Source organism: Anser anser, assembly GCF_964211835.1.
Source record: "Anser anser genome assembly, contig: HAP1_SCAFFOLD_32, whole genome shotgun sequence".
Taxonomy (NCBI): domain Eukaryota; kingdom Metazoa; phylum Chordata; class Aves; order Anseriformes; family Anatidae; genus Anser; species Anser anser.
The window spans coordinates 4,200,469-4,221,373 of record NW_028154148.1 but is presented as its reverse complement, the minus strand read 5'-3'; the positions used below and the strand labels follow the sequence as shown (position 1 = coordinate 4,221,373).

General features: G+C 50.8%; 1 protein-coding gene across 1 annotated transcript; it reads left to right on the top strand.

Annotated features, from left to right (window-relative positions):
- Positions 1-10,121: 10,121 nt before the first annotated feature.
- LOC310890573 (olfactory receptor 14C36-like) lies at positions 10,122-11,172 on the top strand (the record flags this gene model as incomplete). The annotated part of the gene is made up of 1 exon (XM_083852893.1): positions 10,122-11,172. The coding sequence occupies exon 1, from the start codon at positions 10,237-10,239 to the stop codon at positions 11,170-11,172; it is 936 nt and encodes a 311-aa protein (XP_083709019.1). The 5' UTR covers positions 10,122-10,236.
- Between the last annotated feature and the right edge of the window lie 9,733 nt (positions 11,173-20,905).

Here is a 20,905-nt window from a genome sequence, read left to right as displayed (position 1 = left end):
AGGTGGCACCCAAGCACAAGAGTGAGGCCTTGAGCCTGGCATTCCCTGAGCGTCTTCTGCACTCCAGTTTGGGAAGAGGAGCCCTGAGCACTGAGCAACTTCACTTTTAGTACCGAGATGCCACAACAGAGGCCAGGTGTCATTTAGGAATAAACACGTTTACAGAATACCTCTCTGTCAAACAGAGGGTTGGTCATCTGGAAAAGAGGAATGAAAACAAACATTTATCTGCAAACAGAATTACAAACAATACTACACATCAAGGTCAAAGATTGCCTGAAATTAACTTGAATAAAACTAGAAAAGTGAGATAGCCGAATCATTGCTAAGTAAATATTACCACTAGAATCAGTTTCTTCAGTATGGCTTTCAGGTCCTGGTTCTTCATGCTGTAGATGAGGGGGTTCACTGCAGGAGGTACCACCACATATAAAACTGCCACCACCAGGTCCAGGGATGGTGAGGAGACAGAGGGGGTCTTCAGGTAGGCAACCATGGCAGTGCTGACAAACAGGGAGACCACAGCCAGGTGAGAGAGGCACGTGGAGAAGGCTTTGTGCCGACCCTGCTCAGAGGGCATCCTCAGCACCGCTCTGAAGATCTGCACATAGGACAGCACAATGAAGACAAAACAACCAAAGACTAAACAAACGCTAAACACAAGTGCCCCAACTTCCCTGAGGTTGGCGTCTGAGCAGGAGAGCTTGAGGATCTGGGGGATCTCACAGAAGAACTGGTCCACAGCATTGCCTTGGCAGAGGGCCAATGAAAATGTACTGGCCGTGTGCAGAACAGAATAGAGAAAGCCACTGCCCCAGGCAGCTGCTGCCATCTGGGCACAAGCTCTGCTGCCCACGAGGCTCCCGTAGTGCAGGGGCTTGCAAATGGACACTTAGCGGTCATAGGACATGAGGGTGAGAAGGGAAAACTCTGCTACAACCAAGTAGACAGAAAAGAAGACCTGTGTGGCACACCCTTGATAGGAGATGACCCTGGTGTCCCAGAGGGCATTGGCCATGGCTTTGGGCAGAGTGGTGGAGATGCAGCCCAGGTCGAGGAGGTCGAGGTTGAGGAGGAAGAAGTACATCGAGGTGTGGAGGCGGTGGTCGCAGGCTACGGTGGTGAGGATGAGGCCGTTGCCCAGGAGGGCAGCCAGGTAGATGCCCAGGAAGAGCCCGAAGTGCAGGAGCTGCAGCTCCCGCGTGTCTGCGAATGCCAGCAGGAGGAACTCGCTCACAGAGCTGCTGTTGGGCATTTGCTGGTTCTGGGCATGGGGTGCTGACCAAGGAGGGAAAACTCAGTAAGAAAATACAACAGAATTTTCTGATAATATGTGGTTCAATTTCAGCCTATTAAGCAGACGTTAGGCAGGTCCCTTTCATGAGCTCTGACTGGTGCTGCCTGAGGCTGTCCCTAGGAGCAGAGGACTCTGCTGTGGGCAGTGTAGTTAACAGTCCTTACCTATAGAAAGAAGTAAAGAGGAACATGGAGTATTCTCAGATTAACTTAACTCTTGACATGAACGAATTTTTGCTGCCAAGTCCCCTAAGGGCAGAGAAGGGCTGTGGCAGTTTCTTTTTTCTATATTGTCATTCCTGCTGCACTTCAAGTGAAACCTTGTGGATCCTCAGAGTTACAGATACTATTTCTCTGGTGCCGAGTGTACTTCAGAGAGCACAGCCGGTCTGTCCATCAGTTCTGATCTCAGCTGCCCTGTGCTGGTGGGAGAGGAGAGCAACGATTGTTCCAGGGAGGTGCCTGAGCCCTCCCTCGCACAGCATTACTGGCAGCAGCTCCCTCTCACCACCTGTCCATGTCCCTGCTGCCTGCCCGTGTCCCTGCTGGGAGCTGGTCCTGTGTCCCCACATCTCCTCCCTGTACATGCTCACATACCCATCCCACAGTCTATGTGCAAAGATTCACTCAGATTCCCCTCCACAACAGGAATCTGAAAGCACAGAATCCAAAAATCTCATATTAACCAATCCTCAGTCTTCCCCTTCAAATGCCCCCTTATAAATGACATTCACTAAAGCATCTTCTACTCCTCGCTGGAGTAACAGACATCCTGACAGCGGCTATCAGGCATCGGATGTGCCAGCTGTAGAAGACCCCTCTGGCAACCCCACCTGCATGGCCCTGCTGTCAGAGACTCACGGTGCCTGCAGATCTGTCCCGCCACACGCTGCCCTCTGTTGCTGCGCTCCTCACTGCCTCCAAGCCCTCTCTCCTTCTCTCCTCTCCCCGTGCCAGCTGTGGTCAGAGCCCCCAGCCCTGCTGCGCTGTGCACAGGAGCTGCTCCTGGGCACAGCTGTCTCTCTGCACCACGGCCCTCTTGCCACGAGCTCTCTCTGTCCCACGAGCCCGGCCCAGCTCAGCACCAGACGCCCAGCCCAAGGCATTGCAATCCCCCCTCGGGGGGCTTTGGGGAGGAGCCCACGAACCTCAGGCACTGAGAGACAATTGAAGACATCTCTCAACAAGTCCAAGTCAGAGGCAAGTTTCCTGCAGTGTCCCCCTGAGGGCCAGCACTGACACAGCCTCCCTTGGAGCTCGTTAGAGCAGAGCATTGGAGGCAGTGAGGACAAGGAGACAAAGGCACTGTGAAAGTGACCCTGATGTGTAGGAAAACTGGATGTGTTTCACTAAGCACAAGGGCCCAAACAATAATGAATGATTGAAAATTTGAAAAGACAGAAAAAGGAGTTAAAACAGTAATAATAACAATAATAACAATAAAAATAATGACAATAATATGTACAAAGCAAGTGATGCACCACGCAATTGCTGAGAAGCCCCTCACTGATGCTCAACCTGTCCCTGAGCATTGGTCCGCTGCACCCTGGCCAGCCTGCATCAGGATCTCTTGTGCACGTCCCTTCACCTTCAGTTCTTTTAGTGTGAAATCAGCTTTCAGAGGAATTTGGAGTATTTTCTTCCCTTTCTCAAACACTTCCTCTGCTGTGTCACCCCACACAACGATGCCATCGATGTACTGCAGGTGTTCAGGAGCTTCCTCCTCTTCCAGGCCAGTCTGGATCAGTCCATGGCAAATGGTAGGGCTGAGTTTCCTGCCCTGGGGCAGTCGATGCCAGGTTGAAAGCAAGCTGTGGCCTTCAGTCTGCTGGCAAATGCATGGAGAAAAATGCATTAGGGATATCAGTTGTGGCAAAACGCTTGGGTGCCTTTGATCCCAGTGTGCATGGAAGCTCTACCGTGTCCAGCATGGCAGCAATCAGCACTGCATGACTTCCTTCAAGCCACGACAATCCTCTGCCAGCGGACTCCCTTGGTGCTCTACTGACTGAGGTGCACGGCTGTGGCAGTGATTGGCACCAGCTGTCCTTCAGCCCTCATCAACCCCACAACAGAAGGGTCCTGTGAGAGACCAAGGCAAGGCAGACAACAGCATCATGTCCTCCGCATCCAAGGCAGCTGTGCCAAAAGCCCACCCATACCCTTTTGGGTCCTTGAAATATCTCTCCTCTCCTGAAGCAGTCTCTTCCAAGGATGCACAGAGTCCGGGGCCAGTCCCAGTGGGGTGCTTTTGCCACTCCTTCCCACTTAGACTCACTTCAGCCTCCAGCACAGGTCAGTGTTGGGATCCCCCTGTCACTCCAGACATACAAATGGGTTCACCCCTCCACAGCTTGATGGCACTAGGGTACGCTGTGCAGTGGTGTCCACTGGAGCCTGAGACTTCTGGGGGCCTGATGTGCAAGGCCATCGAATCCACACAGCCCAATACAGCCGATTGTCCCCTTCCTCCCCCTGGCTGGAGGCAGGGCCCCTCTCGTCCTGCTCATAGTATTCCTTACTGTGTCTGCAGGACTGCCCGCTGGAAAGTGGAGCAGCAGTTCTCTAAGAACCCCTTTTAGGGATTGTTGTTCCTTGCCACTCACATACCCGTGCCTCTAGGGTTGAGGCAGATTTTCCATCCCACTTTCTCACGTCCTCTCCATGGTCACACAGGTGAAACCACAGGGTGACACATCGTGTGTACCCACCATCTCTCCTTTCCTGCCCTCTGAGTCCAGGGAGGGGCCCCGTTTCTCCCAGCACCAGAACAGCACAGGGATAGGGATCGCGTGATTACTGATGCTCTTAGGACCTCTTCCTCTTCGTCCTCCTACTCACATGATGGTCCAGCTTTTTGAAGCCTGCCTCATCTTCTTTCTCCTCCTTTCTTGTCTAGGTAGGATTTTATTTTCTCTCTAAAAAAAATGACTTTCATATCCATTGTTTTTTCTTGCATATAGGAGCAACTGATACAGTCACAGGTTGCTTCTCTGGCCAAGACAAAGGGCCTATAAAAGGAGCTGGAGTTGCTGCAGGGCATTTTGCAGATGCTGTAGTGGCTGCAGGGTCTGTCAGAGGGGTTGGAGTGGCTGCAGGGCTTGTCACAGAGGTTGGAGTGGCATTGATTGTGTCTCTGTAGGCATAGGCCGAGACCCAGCACACTGCAGTGGTATGTGTCTCTTTGGAAATGCCAGGGTGATAACACCACTTTTTCAAGCATTTCACAGTTTTTTAGGATTCTGCACTTGCTCAGGGATGACGTTCCAAAGCTTTGGAGGTGCCCCCTGCTCTAGGTGCCTGCCCAGATCCTCCCACAGTCCCTGCCACTCCTCACTCTCCTGCCTCTGGACAGATCTCTGGATGGCATGTTTAAGTAGTTGCTTAAACATAAACAAAAGATGGAACACATGCAGGAAATGTAACAATAGGAACATGCTGGTTTGACCATCCCAAGGATATTCAAAGCTTTGAAGAGCTATTGTAATTAGCCTGGAGGAGAAGGGGGAGGTGAAGGAGAAAAGGAGAGTGAAGAAGTGGGGAAAGGCCTCCCCCACTGTCCATACCAGTTCCACCCCCCCACCTCCTGCCCCACCCCGCATAGATTTACTCCCTGAGGAGAAAAGGCAAAAAGTGTAAAAGAGTGTAACTACTAAGAGTTTCTAAGAGATGAAGAGATGGTTCCCGAGGTACAGAGGGGGCAATAATGTTATCCTATCAGAAGTCAGTGTTATCCAATACAGCAAAAGATTAACCTTAAACCTGTCCCCAGAATTGATGAACAGCATGACATGGAAGACAGACAGTTAGCAATGTGCTATACAACACAATTCTGAAAACAAGCACAACAGACCCCAGATCAAAAAGGTCGACATTGTGATCAGCAACTGCTAAACTGTTCTAATGCTTAGAACAACTTACTTTTAAAACGCTCTGGTCAGATCTGTCATCTCAACCTTTGTGCTCCACGCTAGGCACCAAGAAGACTTGCTGTGGTTTGACCCGGCAGGCAGCTCAGCACTACAAAGCTATTCATCCACTGGGATGGAGGAGAGAACTGGGAGGAAAGGAAAAAAGAAAAAAAAATTTATGGGTTGATATAAAAGCAGATTAATAGGACACAAAGGAAATAATAACAACAATAATAAAAACAACATAATAATAATAGAATATATTATTATTATTATTATTATAGATACAAATAGGCTAACGAGATGATCTTTTTGTGAGCATATCAAAAGAAAGAAAAGACGGGTGGTGGTGATTAGTTGGAAAGTGTTGGACCTGAGCATGACAGACATGGTATGGAATAAGCGGTGAATATTGTCCTAGTTTTTGCTGCAAAAGAGTACATTTTTCTTCCTAGTAGCTGGTATGGTGCTGTGTTTCATATTTACAGAATTACAGAACAGTTTGGGTATGAAAGGACCTTAAAAATCACATCATTCCAACTCCCCTGCCATGAACAGAGACACCTTCCACTAGACCAGGTTGCTGAAGGCCCCATCCAAACTGGCCTTGAACACCTCCAGGGATGGGGCATCCACAACTTCTCTGGGCAGCCTGTTCCTCTCACCCTCTGAGTAAAGAACCTCTTTCTAATGTCTAATCTGAATCTACCCTCTTTCAGTTTAAACCATTACCCCTAGTCCTATCACTGCTCTCTTTAATGAAGAGTCCCTCCCCAGCTTTCCTGTAGGCCCCTTTAGGTACTGGAAGGCCGCTGTAAGGTCTCCCCGGAGCCTTCTCTTCTCCAGGCTGAACAACCCCAACTCCCTCAGCCTGTCTTCATAGGAGAGGTGCTCCAGCCCCTTGATCATCCTCGTGGCCCTCCTTTGGACTCATTCTAATAGATCCATGTCCTTCTTGTGCTGGGGGCCCCAGAGCTGAATGCAGTACTCAAGGTGTGACCTCACCAGGGCCGAGTACAGAGGCACAATCACTTCCCTATTCCTGCTGGCCACAGTATTCCTGGTACAAGCCCGGATGCTGTTGGACTTCTTGACCACCTGAGCACCCTGCTGGCTCCTATTCAGCCGACTATCCACCAATATCCCCTGATCCTTTTCCCCTGGGCAGCTGTCCAGACACCCTTCCCCCAGCATTATGTTGGGCTGTTGTGCCCCAAGTACAGGACCCAGCACTTGGCCTTGTTGAATTTCATGCAGTCGGCCTCAGCCCATGGGTGCAGCCTATCCAGATCCCTCTGCAGAGCCCTCCCACCCTTGAGTCGATCTGCACTTGCATCTAACTTGGTGTCGTCTGCCAACTTACTGAGGGTGCACTCGATCCCTTCATCCAGATCACTGATGAAATTATTGAAAAAGAAGATACAGCCAATTTTTAACCCAAGAAAGCATACATCCCTCCTGGCCTTGAGCAGCCAGTTTCCCCAGGAGAATGCTGGGAGAAACAGTTTCAAAAACCTTACTGAGGTCTAGGTAGACCACATCCACAGCCTTTCTCTTCTCCACTGAGCACATCGCCTTGTCTTAGAAGGAGATCAGATTTGCCAAGGAGGACCTGGCTTTGGTAAACTCGTTCTGACTGGGTCTGATCACCTGGTGGTTCTGTAAGTGTTATGTGATGCTACTCAAGATAATCATCTCCATGAGCTTCGCCAGCACCGAGGTCAGACTGACAGGTCTGTAGTTCCCCAGATCCTCCTTCTGCCCCTTCTTGTAGATGGCCGTCACATTTTCTAGTCGCCAGTCAGCTGGGACCTTGCCTGATAGCCAGGACTGCTGATAAATGATGGAAAGTGGCCTGGTGAGCACTTCTGCCAGCTCCCTCAGTACCAACACGTGGATCCCACCTGGCCCCATAGACTTGCGTACATCTAAGTGGAGTAGCAGGTCTCAAAACTTTTCCTCATGGATTATGAGGGCTTCATGCCACTCGCTGTCCCTATCTACCAGTTCAGGAGTCTGAGTACCAGGGGAACCACTGTTCTTGCTGCTGGAGAATGAGGCAAAGGAAGCAATAAAAACCTCAGCATTTTCCTCATTACCTTTACCTGTGTTTCCCCCCACAACCAGTAGAGGATGAAGATTTTCATTAATCCTCTTTTTTTTTTTTTAAAGAATTAAAAAAAATAATTATTTTTTTTATTATCCTTAATAGATAGGTTGGGCTCCAGTTGGTCTTTTGACCGTTTAATTTTGTCCCTGCACAGCCTCACAACATTTAGAATGTGGTTCCAAACGAAATGGCAGCATGCAAGAGAAGGAAGCAGAGAAAAGGTAGAATCCAGTGGACTTCCATGCCTTATCGTTCTGTGATACTGTGCTGCAGTTTTATTCCACTAAATCCTGTATTGTCCAAATTGTCCTGCAATTGTTGATGCAGTTATCTTGTAACAGACAGCACAGTCAGGGTGAGCTATCTGCCTGCAGGTATTAACAGCTAAATGAATGGAGCATCAGTCAGGAAGAACCTTGAGAAATCCCAGGATTTCTCCTGCAGAAACCTGTTGACATTTGACAGGAGAAGAGCCTAGACCTGCACCAGAGTAAGACGAACCCCACGCATCAGGGCAGACTGGGACCCTGCTGAGTGAGCAGTGCCCAGGAGGAGGAGGGCCTGGGCACCACGAGGGATCTCATATGAGCTACTCAGCTAAGACCCGGTGTGACATCACACGGACAAGGGCTTGCAGCCAGCAGGGAAAGAGGTGAAGGTCTGGGAGACACTAAGATACTCTGGTCTTCAGAGGAGCAAGGACATAGGCAAGGCTAAAAGTCCCAACAGGACCCAGGGCTTTGTTTCCATGGCTCTGGCTGTTGTCTCTGCCACTGAGGCCTAGGAGGAGACAGCTTATCGGTAAAGCACCAGGGCCTCATTGTCTCCTCGCCCCCACCCATGAACCAGGCAGGGCTCGTACCATTCTCCTGCACTTGGCCATGCACATCCCCATCTCCTCCTGCCCCAGGAAGAGCCCTGAGCAAGGTGTGAAGGGAAAGGGTCTCCCTTCCCAGGGGCTGGGGGTCAAGGCCTGACCCTTGTGCTTGGTGACACACATGTAGTTTTCCTACACATCAGGGTCACCTTCACAGTGCCTTTGTCTCCTTGTCCTCACTGCCTCCAATGCTCTGCTCTAACGAGCTCCAAGGGAGGCTGTGTCAGTGCTGGCCCTCAGGGGGACACTGCAGGAAACTTGCCTCTGACTTGGACTTGTTGAGAGATGTCTTCAATTGTCTCTCAGTGCCTGAGGTTCGTGGGCTCCTCAGCAAAGCCCCCCGAGGGGGGATTCCAATGCCTTGGGCTGGGCGTCTGGTGCTGAGCTGGACCGGGCTCCTGGGACAGAGAGAGCTCGTGGCAAGAGGGCCGTGGTGCAGAGAGACAGCTGTGCCCAGGAGCAGCTCCTGTGCACAGCGCAGCAGGGCTGGGGGCTCTGACCGCAGCTGGCACGGGGAGAGGAGAGAAGGAGAGAGGGCTTGGAGGCAGTTGGCAGTGGGAGGATGCTGAGAGCTGCCTGCAGGAGAAATCTGCACAGCCCTTGACAAGGGAAGTCTCTGGCTGCAGGGCCATGCAGGTCGGGTTGCCAGAGGGATCTTCTACAGCTGGCACATCCGATGGCTGATAGCATCTGTCGGGATGGGTCTCTCTGTTTCTCCAGCAAAGTGTAGAAGAAGCTGTAGAGAATGGCATTTATAAGAGGAAATTTCGAAGGGAAGAGAGAGGCTTGGTTTATCTGAAGGGAAGAGAGTTTTTGGACTCTGTGCTTTCAGATTCCTGCAGTGGAGGGGAATCTGAGTGAATCTGAGCACACAGCTTGTGGGATGGGTCTGTGAGCATGGACAGGGAGGAGACGTGGGGACACAGAACCAGCTCCCAGCAGGGACGCGGGCAGGCAGCAGGGACATGGGCAGGCGGTGAGAGGGAGCTCCTGCCAGAAATGCTGTGCGAGGGAGGGCTCAGGCACCTCCCTGCCAGCCCCTGCAGGGCAGGCGCCTTCCCTGGGACACCCCCTGCTCTCCTCTGCCACCAGCACAGCCTCTGCCCTCAAGCCCCCGCTGTCCCCAGCAGGAGCTGCCTCCTCTGCAGGCAGAGCTGCAGCACAGGAGGGTGTGCTGAGTGTCCGTCTGTCCCTCCCTGGCCTTGCCTCCCCTGGCAGCAGCACGCTGCCATTCCTGCTGGCTTCTCCACCTGGCCGTGCTGCTGCTGCTCTTGTTCCCAGGCTGCCTGGGGATGGGGGTTTCACCTGCCCATGGAGTGAGCCCTCGGGGTGCTTGGGGGAAGGGGAGTACGGGGACAGGGTGAGGGGTCTGGAGATAGGCGCTTGGAGCCTGGCTTCTTCTGCTCTCAGAAGTACCCAGGTTCTTCTCAGGAGAACCTCCTTAGTGCAATTGTCCTGTAGCTCAAAGAGATGTCAGCACAGCTCAGACCAGCACTGATGGACAGACTTTCTGTCGTCTCTGTGGGACGCTCTGCACTAAAGGGACAGTCTCTTTGCCTCTGAGGATCCACAAGGTTTTACTTGGAGTGCAGCAGAACGCCCAGGATTTATGCCTTAGAATCACTCCTCAGGTGTGGTGGGGCAGCTAAAACCAAAAATAGAAAACAAATAATTAAATAAGTAAATCTCCACACCCTGCTCTGCAGTTGGGTGAACTGGGAGAAAAACTGGAGAAATCTCTTTGATATCAGCAGTAAAGTGAATCTGAGACTACCCCATGTTCCTACCATGTTACTACCATGCTACTACCTCTGGCTGTAGTGCAGGACTGATTCTTGCATTGCCCACAGATGAGTCCCCTGTTCCCAGAGACACTCTCAGGAAGAATCAATGAAAGAGACCTTCAAAATATCTGCCTGGAAATGGGCAATTTTTGGTGATTTTAAGTGAGAAAATGGAAAGAGTTTTCCTCTGATATGCCTGTGGTACATTATCACTGCCTTTCTTCTCCTTGTACAGGACCTCATGACCAGAATTAGCAGATGTCCAACAGCAGCTCCATCACCGAGTTCCTCCTGCTGGCATTCGCAGACAAGCGGGAGCTGCAGCTCCTGCACTTCGGGCTCTTCCTGGGCATCTACCTGGCTGCCCTCCTGGGCAACGGCCTCATCCTCACCGCCGTAGCCTGCGACCACCGCCTCCACACCCCCATGTACTTCTTCCTCCTCAACCTCGCCCTCCTTGACCTGGGATCCATCTCCACCACTCTCCCCAAAGCCATGGCCAATGCCCTCTGGGACTCCAGGGCCATCTCCTATCAAGGCTGTGCTGCACAGGTCTTTCTGTTTGTCTTCTTGATTGGAGCAGAATTTTATGTTCTCACCATCATGGCCTACGACCGCTACGTTGCCATCTGCAAGCCCCTGCACTACGGGAGCCTCCTGGGCAGCAGAGCTTGTGCCCAGATGGCAGCAGCTGCCTGGGGCAGTGGCTTTCTGCACGCTGTGCTGCACACTGCTAATATATTTTCACTACCTCTGTGCCATGGTAATGCCTTGGACCAGTTCTTCTGTGAAGTCCCCCAGATCCTCAAGCTCTCCTGCTCAGACTCAGACTACTTCAGGGAAGTTGGGTTCATTGCATTTAGCTTCTGTTTAGGTGTTGTTTGCTTTGTTTTCATTGTGGTGTCCTATGTGCAGATCTTCAGGGCGGTTCTGAGGATGCCCTCTGAGCAGGGCCGGCACAAAGCCTTTTCCACGTGCCTCCCCCACCTGGCCTTGGTCTCCCTGTCTATCAGCACTGCCACATTTGTCCACCTGAAGCCCCCCTCCCTCTACTCCGCACACCTGGACCTGGTGGTGTCATTTCTGTACTCAGTGGTACCTCCAGCAGTGAACCCCCTCATCTACAGCATAAGGAACCAGGAGCTCAAGCACGCACTGAAGAAGCTATTTCAGTTGTCTTCCAGAAGCAGTTAGCTGCATCTGTGCTGTTAAAATGGGAATAAGTCAGAAAAAAAATAATCACAGAATCATAGAATATCCTGAGTTGGAAGGGATGCATAAGGATCATCAAGTCCAGCTCCTGGCACCACACAGGTCTACCCCAAAATTCAGACCATGGGACTAAGTGCACAGTTGAAATTTTTCTTAAACTCTGAGAGGCTTGGTGCAGTAACTAGTTCCCTGGGGAGCCTGATCCAGTGGGTGACCATCCTCTCGGTGAAGAGCCTCTTCCTGATGTGTAGCCTAAACCTCCCCTGCCTCAGCTTGACACCATTCCCGTGGGTCCTATCACTGGTGACTAAAGAGAATAGATCGGCGCCTGCCCCTCCACTCCCCACCGTGAGGAAGCTGTAGACTGCGATGAGGTCTCCCCTCAGCCTCCTCTTCTCCAGGCTGACAAGGCCAAGTGACCTCAGCCGCTCCTCATACGTCTTCCCCTCTAGGCCCTTCACCATCTTTGGAGCCCAGTATCTTACTGACTTGAAGAAAGAGGCTTTAATCTCTCCTGGTTTGTTTCCTAATGAAGGAGCACGAAAGAGACGCGTGTCCTTGTCTCTGAAGAGGAGGTGAAGGAACAGCTAGGGCAAGGGACACAAAAATCAGTTGCGCCAGACTAAACTGTGGTTGTATCTGAGCTTGGAGACTGCAACCCTCTTCAGACTTCCAGATCTAGAGGAACACTTTGGCTGCAGCCTAAAAGCCACATGTACATAAGCTCCCCCAAGCCAGCCAATCTCCTTCCCATGACCTGCCAGGAAACAGCAATGTAGGCATGTAACCAAATTAAAGCCCAAACCTTCAGCCCAGCCCTTGACCTGAATAGTGAGTGAGGATCCGGATCCTGGCATTTATACGTGAGAGTTTATACACAGTCAAAGTAAATACTGTAGTCAGAGGTCACGGGGCTAGATTTTGAAAAGCACTACAGAAAGAAGAGATCTCAGAAAAGCAAATTTAAATAACATTAATGTCAAGAAAAGTAATTCTGATTGCTATATTCTTTATCTGCCATGACTAGACAGAAGGAAATCTGTGATAACAATTTTGCCTTTAAGGTCATTTTCTTTTTCCTTTTATTTCTTCTATTTATTTATAAATTGATTGATTGATTGATTGATTTTAACAGGCTCTGTACTAATTTTCCTCACAGAATGACTAAGAGAAATGTGACCCTTGTGCACCATTTGTAGTTAATTCATTAGGTCAACTCTAAGTGGTTGATCTGGTCAACCACTAAGCCCCTTCTCAGGCTATTTCTATTAGTGATAAGGAGCGATTGACCTTCAAAGACTGAAGCCAGGTAGATGAGCCTATTCCACAAGGTCTCTTGGCTCCACCCTTGTTAAGTGAAATCTGCCAGGTGTGGATCATTTGACCTTTGCTCTATAGGAAGCATGAGGAGTGGTGGGGAATTGTCTCCCCAGGGGAGTTGGAGGCTTGTGTTATTTAGGGTGTGTTTCTATTGTGGTGCAATGGACTCAGTGTTCCCCATAGGCTGCTTTTTCTTCATGTTTTCTACCATCTCTGTGAAATAGTTTTAGTGACTCTAGGAGCTAGCTATGTTGGTGGTGCCTTCTCAGTGCAGTAAAACCCTGGTGGTACGACTTCACTGTGAAGTAGTTGGGAAGTGACTCAAGCTCAGAAGCTGGCAGGTAAGTGTTCCTGGGTTCTACAGTTGTTTAATGTTGAGGAGTTTGAGTACTTCCTTCACCTTGTCTGTTTTCAGTTAAATTACTTACGTGGGTTCTGAGCTCCCTTTCCAGCCTTTAAAAGTAAAATAAAATAACAATAAAAAAGACAAACTCAGAAGCTCAAGTGTTTACAGGTAAGCCTGACTTTGAAGAATGTTCTTAAGTATTTGTTAAGATGGAACAACAGCCTGTGTGAAAAAGGTGCCTTAATGTGAACTCAGATGATGTCTTGTGGGAAGTAGAAACAGATTTGGATAGATACTGGTGGCATTAGTGTTACTTTCACTAAGTGGAAATTGTGAGAATGTTCTGTTCCTACAGAAAATAATGTTCTCACTATAGGCAAGTCAAAAGCAGTGGGAAGGAAGCCTATCCTCTTCCCTACAGGCCTGCGTCTCGGCTGTGGAGAAACTTTTGGAAGAGGTCCACCAACTTAAAGAGAACTGATCTTCCTCCCCACCTGTACAAACCAATGTCTCAGCTCTCGGGGTTAAGCGTTCTTCTGTGCTAAGAAGATGACAGTGTGGAGAGGCTACCCGAGAAACTCCCCTGAAGAACACTACTGCTGCCAAGAAGAACCTGCACCTTGTAGTTTGCCGCAACCGAACTGACAAGCGAGGCAGAGAGTGAAACGGTGGGGAACTGCGTGGCCGGGTAAAGAACTCCGGAAAATGAGCCCTAGCCACTTTTTGCGATACATAGTGTACATAATAATAGGTGCAATTGTTTTCACTGTTCCTGGGTCTGCGCACCCGCATAAACCTTTTACATGGAGCCTAATTAGATGGGAAGATCACCATGTTGTGCAGCAGATAACTACTGCTGGAGGCTCTAGCTTTAAGGTCTCACTGTGTGACCTTGTGACATGGGGCAAAAACATAGCAAACGTGTTCTGGTCAATTGAGCTTCTATATGTGCCCAAGTTCTAACCTGGGAAGACCGTATTGTAATTATCCACATGAATACTTTTGTGCTTATTGGGATTGTGAGACTATCGCCACAGACTGGAATCCCGGAGCTGGAGCAGACAGATATTTGAAGGTGGGATACGGGCCACCAGGATGTAACCATAAGGGCGAACTACAGCATTACACCACCCTCTCTGGTGGGGGTCCACAGTACTCCAGGTCAGATTGCAAATTCATATACATCAATGTAACCCAACCGGGGGATCAAAGATGGACCCTAGGACAACATTGGGGAATCAGGTTTCATGAATCTGGAGCTGATAGGGGAGGGATAATATATAAGAACCCCCAGTGGGTGGGACCAAACCAAGAATTGTCAGGGAGTGTTTTAAGAATTCAACCTACACAAGCTTTTGGAATACAAACTTCTAATAGCCCAAAACCACTAAAGGTCATTAATAAATCAGTGGGTCAAAAATATGAAATTAAAAGTGAAGGGATGACTGAGAATAACATGTGGAGAATCATGGATGCTACTTATTACTTATTGAATCAAACAAATCCAAACATACCTAGACCTTGCTGGTTATGTCTTGATATAAGGCCTCCATATTATGACGCTATTGGAAATCTGGGAGAGGCCACCCGTTCACGTAACCCCAACCCTCCACAATGCAATTGGGGAAGGGATGTAGGAATAACATTGACGGAAGTAACTGGGAATGACAGGTGTGTAGGTACAATCCCTAGTGAGAAGCTCCATCTATGCAGTATTACGGAGAAGGTTACACCAGGAAGTAGAGAAAGGTGGTTAATACCCGCAACCAATGCTAGATGGGTCTGCTCATCGATAGGTGTTACCCCTTGTTTATCACTTGAACTCTTTAATGTATCTCAAGATTTTTGTATACAGGTGATAATTATACCAAGAATTCTATACCATTCTGAAGAGTACGTATATACACGGCACACAGTAGCAGAGAAACATTTAACAAAAAGAGAACCAATCACGGCTATAACATTGGCAATGTTGATAATTCTGGGAGGCACCGGGGTGGGCACTGGAGTTGCCTCTCTGGTCAGACAGAGTCAGGAGTTTACCTCCCTACGTGTGGCTGTAGATGAGGACTTAACTCGAATTGAACAGTCAATCACTGCCCTGGAAAAATCGGTACGGTCACTATCAGAAGTTGTTTTGCAAAATCGTAGAGGATTAGATCTGATGTTTTTACAACACGGTGGATTATGTGCCACATTGAAAGAAGAATGCTGTGTATATGCAGACCACACTGGAGTAGTGAGGGATACAATGAGGAAGCTCAGAGAAGGATTAGAAAAAAGAAAGCAAGAAAATGAGGCTAAGCAGAATTGGTACGAATCTTGGTTTAATTATTCACCCTGGCTTACAACTTTACTGTCGACAATAGCGGGACCTTTGTTGTTACTAATATTGAGTCTAACTTTTGGACCATGTATTCTTAATCGAGTAATTGTGATTGTAAAAAAAACCGTTTGGAGGCAGCACATTTGATGCATATCAGTGCCAAATACGAACCCATAACCACGAGTGAGGATGCTGAACCTCTAACGCTCAGCAGACAGGCATACCAGGAATTAATGAACAAAATAACTAACTAAAAGAAAAAGGAGGGATTGTGGTGTATGAAGCATGTTTGTTCATTATTTCCCATGGCTATATTAAGAAGGAACAAAGGGAGTCGCCAGGTGGCTGTAAGGACCTTGAGGCTCCCTGCCTGTTGCTGTCTCGGGCGGATAGTTGAGAGAACTTTGTGTAAATACTATAACTGCAAAATTGATAACCCACTGTCCTATCTGAAGACAAAACAGCATGACCGGTTAAGGAGGCAAAAACATCACATACCAAGCGGAGGAAGACTATGGCCTTCATCCGTGCGACCACCAGAGGGACCGGAGACGACCCCCTAGCAACAGTCGGCGCAGCCGCAGTAGCAGGAAGGGGGGCTACGTAACCCCGGAAGAACTCGATGATAAAAGGGGACTGTGACGGGGGGGGGGGGGGGGCACGCACCGTTTGGAGGAGCACGGACTCCCCGGCCGCCAAGCGCTGTTTTGCTTGCTGATCGCTTACTCAATAAACTAATTCTTTCTGGCTAAAAGAGTAATTTATAACACTAGCAGCACGGTAGCAAGGGGGGTTGCTCAGGGCAAATGCAGTCTTGGACTCATCTGCATGGGACTGCATCCCCTGCAGTGGGGCTGATGGCAGATTCCAGCCTGGAGAGGAATCTGGAGCTGGCAGCAGATGTCAGGGGATCTCCAGGGACAATGTGCTCAGTGGGTAGTGATTAGGACCTCTTAAAATGAGTGACCATCCAAGGAAGAGTCTTTTAGGGGGAAAAGCAAATCTGAGGTGTCCAGGGGCTAAGGAGGGCTCTGCAACACCAGGGGAGGCCGTGAAGAGGCAGCAGGTGAAGGCCCATAAGACTGCATAATAATTGGCGAGGCCTTATTTAAAGCCTTGATGAAGATGCAATATTTCATCAGCTCTGCAGCCTGCCACCGAGAAATTTCTACCCTCTCTTGGAAAGATGACCCCATTATTTATTGCTGAGCACCACGTTACTGAGTTCCACCTGGAAGGCAGGGCTAGGCACTGGGGATGGCAGGAGGAAGTCTTGTGTGAAGACTATGAAAAACATGGAAATTCAGGGCTTTAGCAGATCCTTAAAGTGCTGCCTGGGTCCCCAAATGGAAAGCAATGTATGTCTGTGGGTGGACGAGGAGGAGGCGAGTCCCAGGACAGGGGCAGGGCTGAAGGGCCCTGCGCGAAGCTGGGCTGATGGAGAAGTGTCCACCTTGCGTGTGTGCCTCAGCCTGGGAGAAGGGGCCTGCCCGCGGTGCGGGATGGCTGGGCTGTGCTCAGCCATGCCCCAGGAGCTGACCTTGCTCTCCTCCTCCCCGCCACTCCCCACACGGGGCAGGCCCTCAGGAAACAGCCCTGAGCCTGGAGATGCACCAACTTGCTGCGGTGAGGTGCCACTACTGCAGGGGAAGAGGGCAGGGTTGGAGAGACACGTGGGGCCTGTGGGAAGAGTGGTGTGGCCTGGGGAAGTGAGGGCCTGGGAAAAGTTACCCTGGATCCATAGGAGCCATTCTGGAAAGAAAACTTGTAGGCAGGAACAGCACATTTCTGGAGGTGCAGAGCTGCTGGGCACATTGTACAGGGTGCTCTGATGGACTTTTGTGTCCTTTTCCATCGTGTCTTCAGTGCCACTTTTCTCAAAAATAGAGGAGCCAGCAGAGGTGTGATGGATCCGCTGAGATCATGAAAGCCATCATTAACATGCCCCTAACAAGGTGACTGATATGGGGAGGTCAGGAGAAACTCAGGACAGGAGAGATGTGAGATTTCGAGGACGGAACAGGGGCTTGGCCAGCAGAAATTAAGGATTTTGTAGAGGTCAGAAGGTTCAGGTTATGCTGATGCTGCTCTAACTGAGACTTTAAATAGTCACATGAGGCCCTTCACCGGCTTCAACCAGTAAACATAATTCCTAAATTTAAATGCTACTCCACACCCTGACAGGAATCCACTACTCTTATGCCTGAGCTCAAAGTATGTACTGAAGCCAAAACTCAGCCCATAGCCTCTTTTCCTTACCCTTACTCTCTTGCTTACCTTGATCCCTACCCTTAACATGAGATTTAAATGCTCTATTTAAGCCTAGATTCTTGGAAGAACTAAACAAAACCCTAAATCACAAGGCTTCTCCATACCCTAACCACACACCTGACACATCAAGCAGAACAGCAAACCCTCCCACTAAAACTTTGTTTAATCTCTAACCCAGAATTATGAGAGCTAGTCCCTAATCCCATTCATGAAAATCTAACACATAAAGCCCTGTTCCTGTGCATTAACCTCCTCACCTTCAGCCCCTCTCCTAACCCTTAACTTAAGGTGTTTGGCCCCTTGGGGCAAGGCAGGAACTGTGAGACTTCTCTGCAGCCACATGGCATTCAGAGATGGATGTGAGGGGCCATGGATCTGATCAGCTTGTGGGCCACAAGGAGGAGATGGGTGGGAATGCTCTGCTGAGCTCAGCTCTGCCTCAGGATCTCCTGCCCCAGCAGGAGGAATGGGACTGGGGCAGTGACTGGGAGGTCACTTCTGTCTCTGCAGCTGATAGGGCAGCAGCAGGAACGTGTCACGCAAAGGGACTGTGAGGTCCCTTGTGTCTGGAGGTGGCAGGTCAGCCTTGGCTTCTCCCTGGGGTGTGCACTTTGGGGCTGCCATCTGCCAGTGGCCCTGCTAGGCCAGCAGAAGGCCCCTGCTTGGCATGCTGCCTGTGGGATCCCCTCTGCCTCCATCCCCAGGAGGACCCAGACACAAAGAAGGCCCGCAGAGGGCTTGTCCTGTCCCTTCTGCTTGAGTCCAGGACTGGACAGCAGGAGGCCCAAGGCTTGGCTGTGTCTAGCCAAGAAGCTGCAAGGCCAGCAGCAGGCCCAGGCCTTGGAAGATGCTGCTGAGGTGACTTCTGTGTGCTTGGCTGACAGGCCGCAAGGAGCCTGATGGCTTGGGATGCCTACTTCAGGAGTGGTTTCCACCCTGATGGAGCTTTCTTTGGTAGTAGGAAAGACCAGGAGAGGAAAAAGTGCCACAGAATTCACTTTGGAATGTTGGCACTCACCATGAGGAGGAGGAAAAGTCCAGGGGAACAACTGGTCTTGCTGCTAGAGCCTGAGGCAAAGAAGACATTAAGTGCCTCAGCCTTTACCTCGTCTCTTCTCACCAGGTTTACCCCCACATCCATTAAAGGATGATGAGTCTTCTTAATCCTCCTTTATTAAAGTGTTTATATAAACGGTTTTTATTGTCTTTGACAGTAATAGACAGATTGAGCTCTACCAGCGCTTTGGCCCTTCTAACTTTGACCTGCACAGCCCCATAACATTCAGGACACAGCTCCAGACAAACTGACAGCATGCATGAGAAGGAAGCACAGAGGAGGTGGAACCTGGCAGCCTTCCATCCCCTGCCCTTCTGTGACTCTGTGCTACGATTCCATTCAGCTGGTTACTCCTGTGTTATCCAAACCTTCCTGCAGCTCCTCATGCCGCTGTCTTAGAGAAAGCACAATCACACGAAGGTTGAACTGTCTGCCTGCAGACGTTAACAGCTGACAGAATGCAGCATCCATGTGGGAGAACCCTGAGAAACTGCAGGATGTTGCCTACGGAAACATCATGGCATTTACAAGGAGAAGAGCCCAGTCCTGCACCAGAAGAACAATAACCCCACACATCAGGGCAGACTGGGACCCTGCTGAGTGAGCAGTGCCCAGGAGGAGGAGGGCCTGGGCACCATGGGGGATGCCATACGAGCAGTGGTGCTGCTCCCCAGGAACCAGGCCAGCTTCCTACAGAGCTGCCTTACGAGGAGCATGGCCACCAAAAAATCTGAGTTATCAGACTCAGCTCAGATCCTGTGAGATACCACATGGACAAGGGTCTGCAGACAGCAAGAAAACAGGTACAGGTCTGGAAGTCCCTAGGACAGCCTCGTGTGGAGAGCAGCAAGGGCTGTGACAAGGCTGAGAGTCCCAACAGGACCCAGGGCTTTGTGTCCATGGCTCTGGCTGTTGTCTCTGCCACTGAGGCCTAGGAGGAGACAGCTTATTGGTAAAGCACCTCATTGCCTCCTCGCCCCCACCCACGAACCAGGCAGGGCTCGTACCATTCTCCTGCACTTGGCCATGCACATCCCCATCTCCTCCTGCCCCAGGAAGAGCCCCGAGCAAGGTGTGACAGGAACAGGTCTCTCTTCCAGGGTTCCAGGGGTCAAGGCCAGACCCTTGTGCTTGGTGAAACTCATCCAGATTTCCTACACATCAGGGTCACCTTCACAGTGCCTTTGTCTCCTTCTCCTCCCTGCCTCCAATGCTCTGCTCTAACGAGCTCCAAGGGAGGCTGTGTCAGTGCTGGCCCTCAGGGGGACACGGCAGGAAACTTGCCTCTGACTTGGACTTGTTGAGAGATGTCTTCAATTGTCTCTCAGTGCCTGAGCTTCGTGGGCTCCTCAGCAGAGCCCCCCGAGGGGGGATTCCAATGCCTTGGGCTGGGCGTCTGGTGCTGAGCTGGGCCGGGCTCGTGGGACAGAGAGAGCTCGTGGCAAGAGGGCCCTGGTGCAGAGAGACAGCTGTGCCCAGGAGCAGCTCCTGTGCACAGCGCAGCAGGGTTGGGGGCTCTGACCGCAGCTGGCACGGGGACAGGAGAGAAGGAGAGGGGGCTTGGAGGCAGTTGGCAGTGGGAGGATGCTGAGAGCTGCCTGCAGGAGAAATCTGCACAGCCCTTGACAAGGGAAGTCTCTGGCTGCAGGGCCATGCAGGTCGGGTTGCCAGAGGGATCTTCTACAGCTGGCACATCCGATGCCTGACAGCATCTCTCTGGATAGTTGTCTCTCTATTTCTCCAGCAAAGTGTAGAAGGTGCTGTAGAGAATGGCATTTACAAGAGGAAATTTCCAGAGGAAGACTGAGGCTTGGTTTATCTGAAAGGGAAAGACCTTTTATTGGATTCTGTGCTTTCAGATTCATGCAGTGGAGGGGAATCTGAGTAAATCTGAGCACAGAGCTTCTGGGTTAGGGTCTGTGAGCATGAACAGGGAGGAGATGTGGGGACACAGAAGCGGCTCCCAGCAGGGACACGGGCAGGCAGCAGGGACATGGGCAGGCAGCAGGGACATGGGCAGGCGGTGAGAGGGAGCTGCTGCCAGAAATGCTGTGCGAGGGAGGGCTCAGGCACCTCCCTGCCAGCCCCTGCAGGGCAGGCACCTTCCCTGGGACACCCCCTGCTCTCCTCTGCCACCAGCACAGCCTCTGCCCTCAAGCCCCCGCTGTCCCCAGCAGGAGCTGCCTCCTCTGCAGGCAGAGCTGCAGCACAGGAGGGTGTGCTGAGTGTCCGTCTGTCCCTCCCTGGCCTTGCCTCCCCTGGCAGCAGCACGCTGCCATTCCTCCTGGCTTCTCCACCTGGCCGTGCTGCTGCTGCTCTTGTTTCCAGGCTGCCTGGGGATGGGGGTTTCACGTGCTCATGGAGTGAGCCCTCGGGGTGCTTGGGGGAAGGGGAG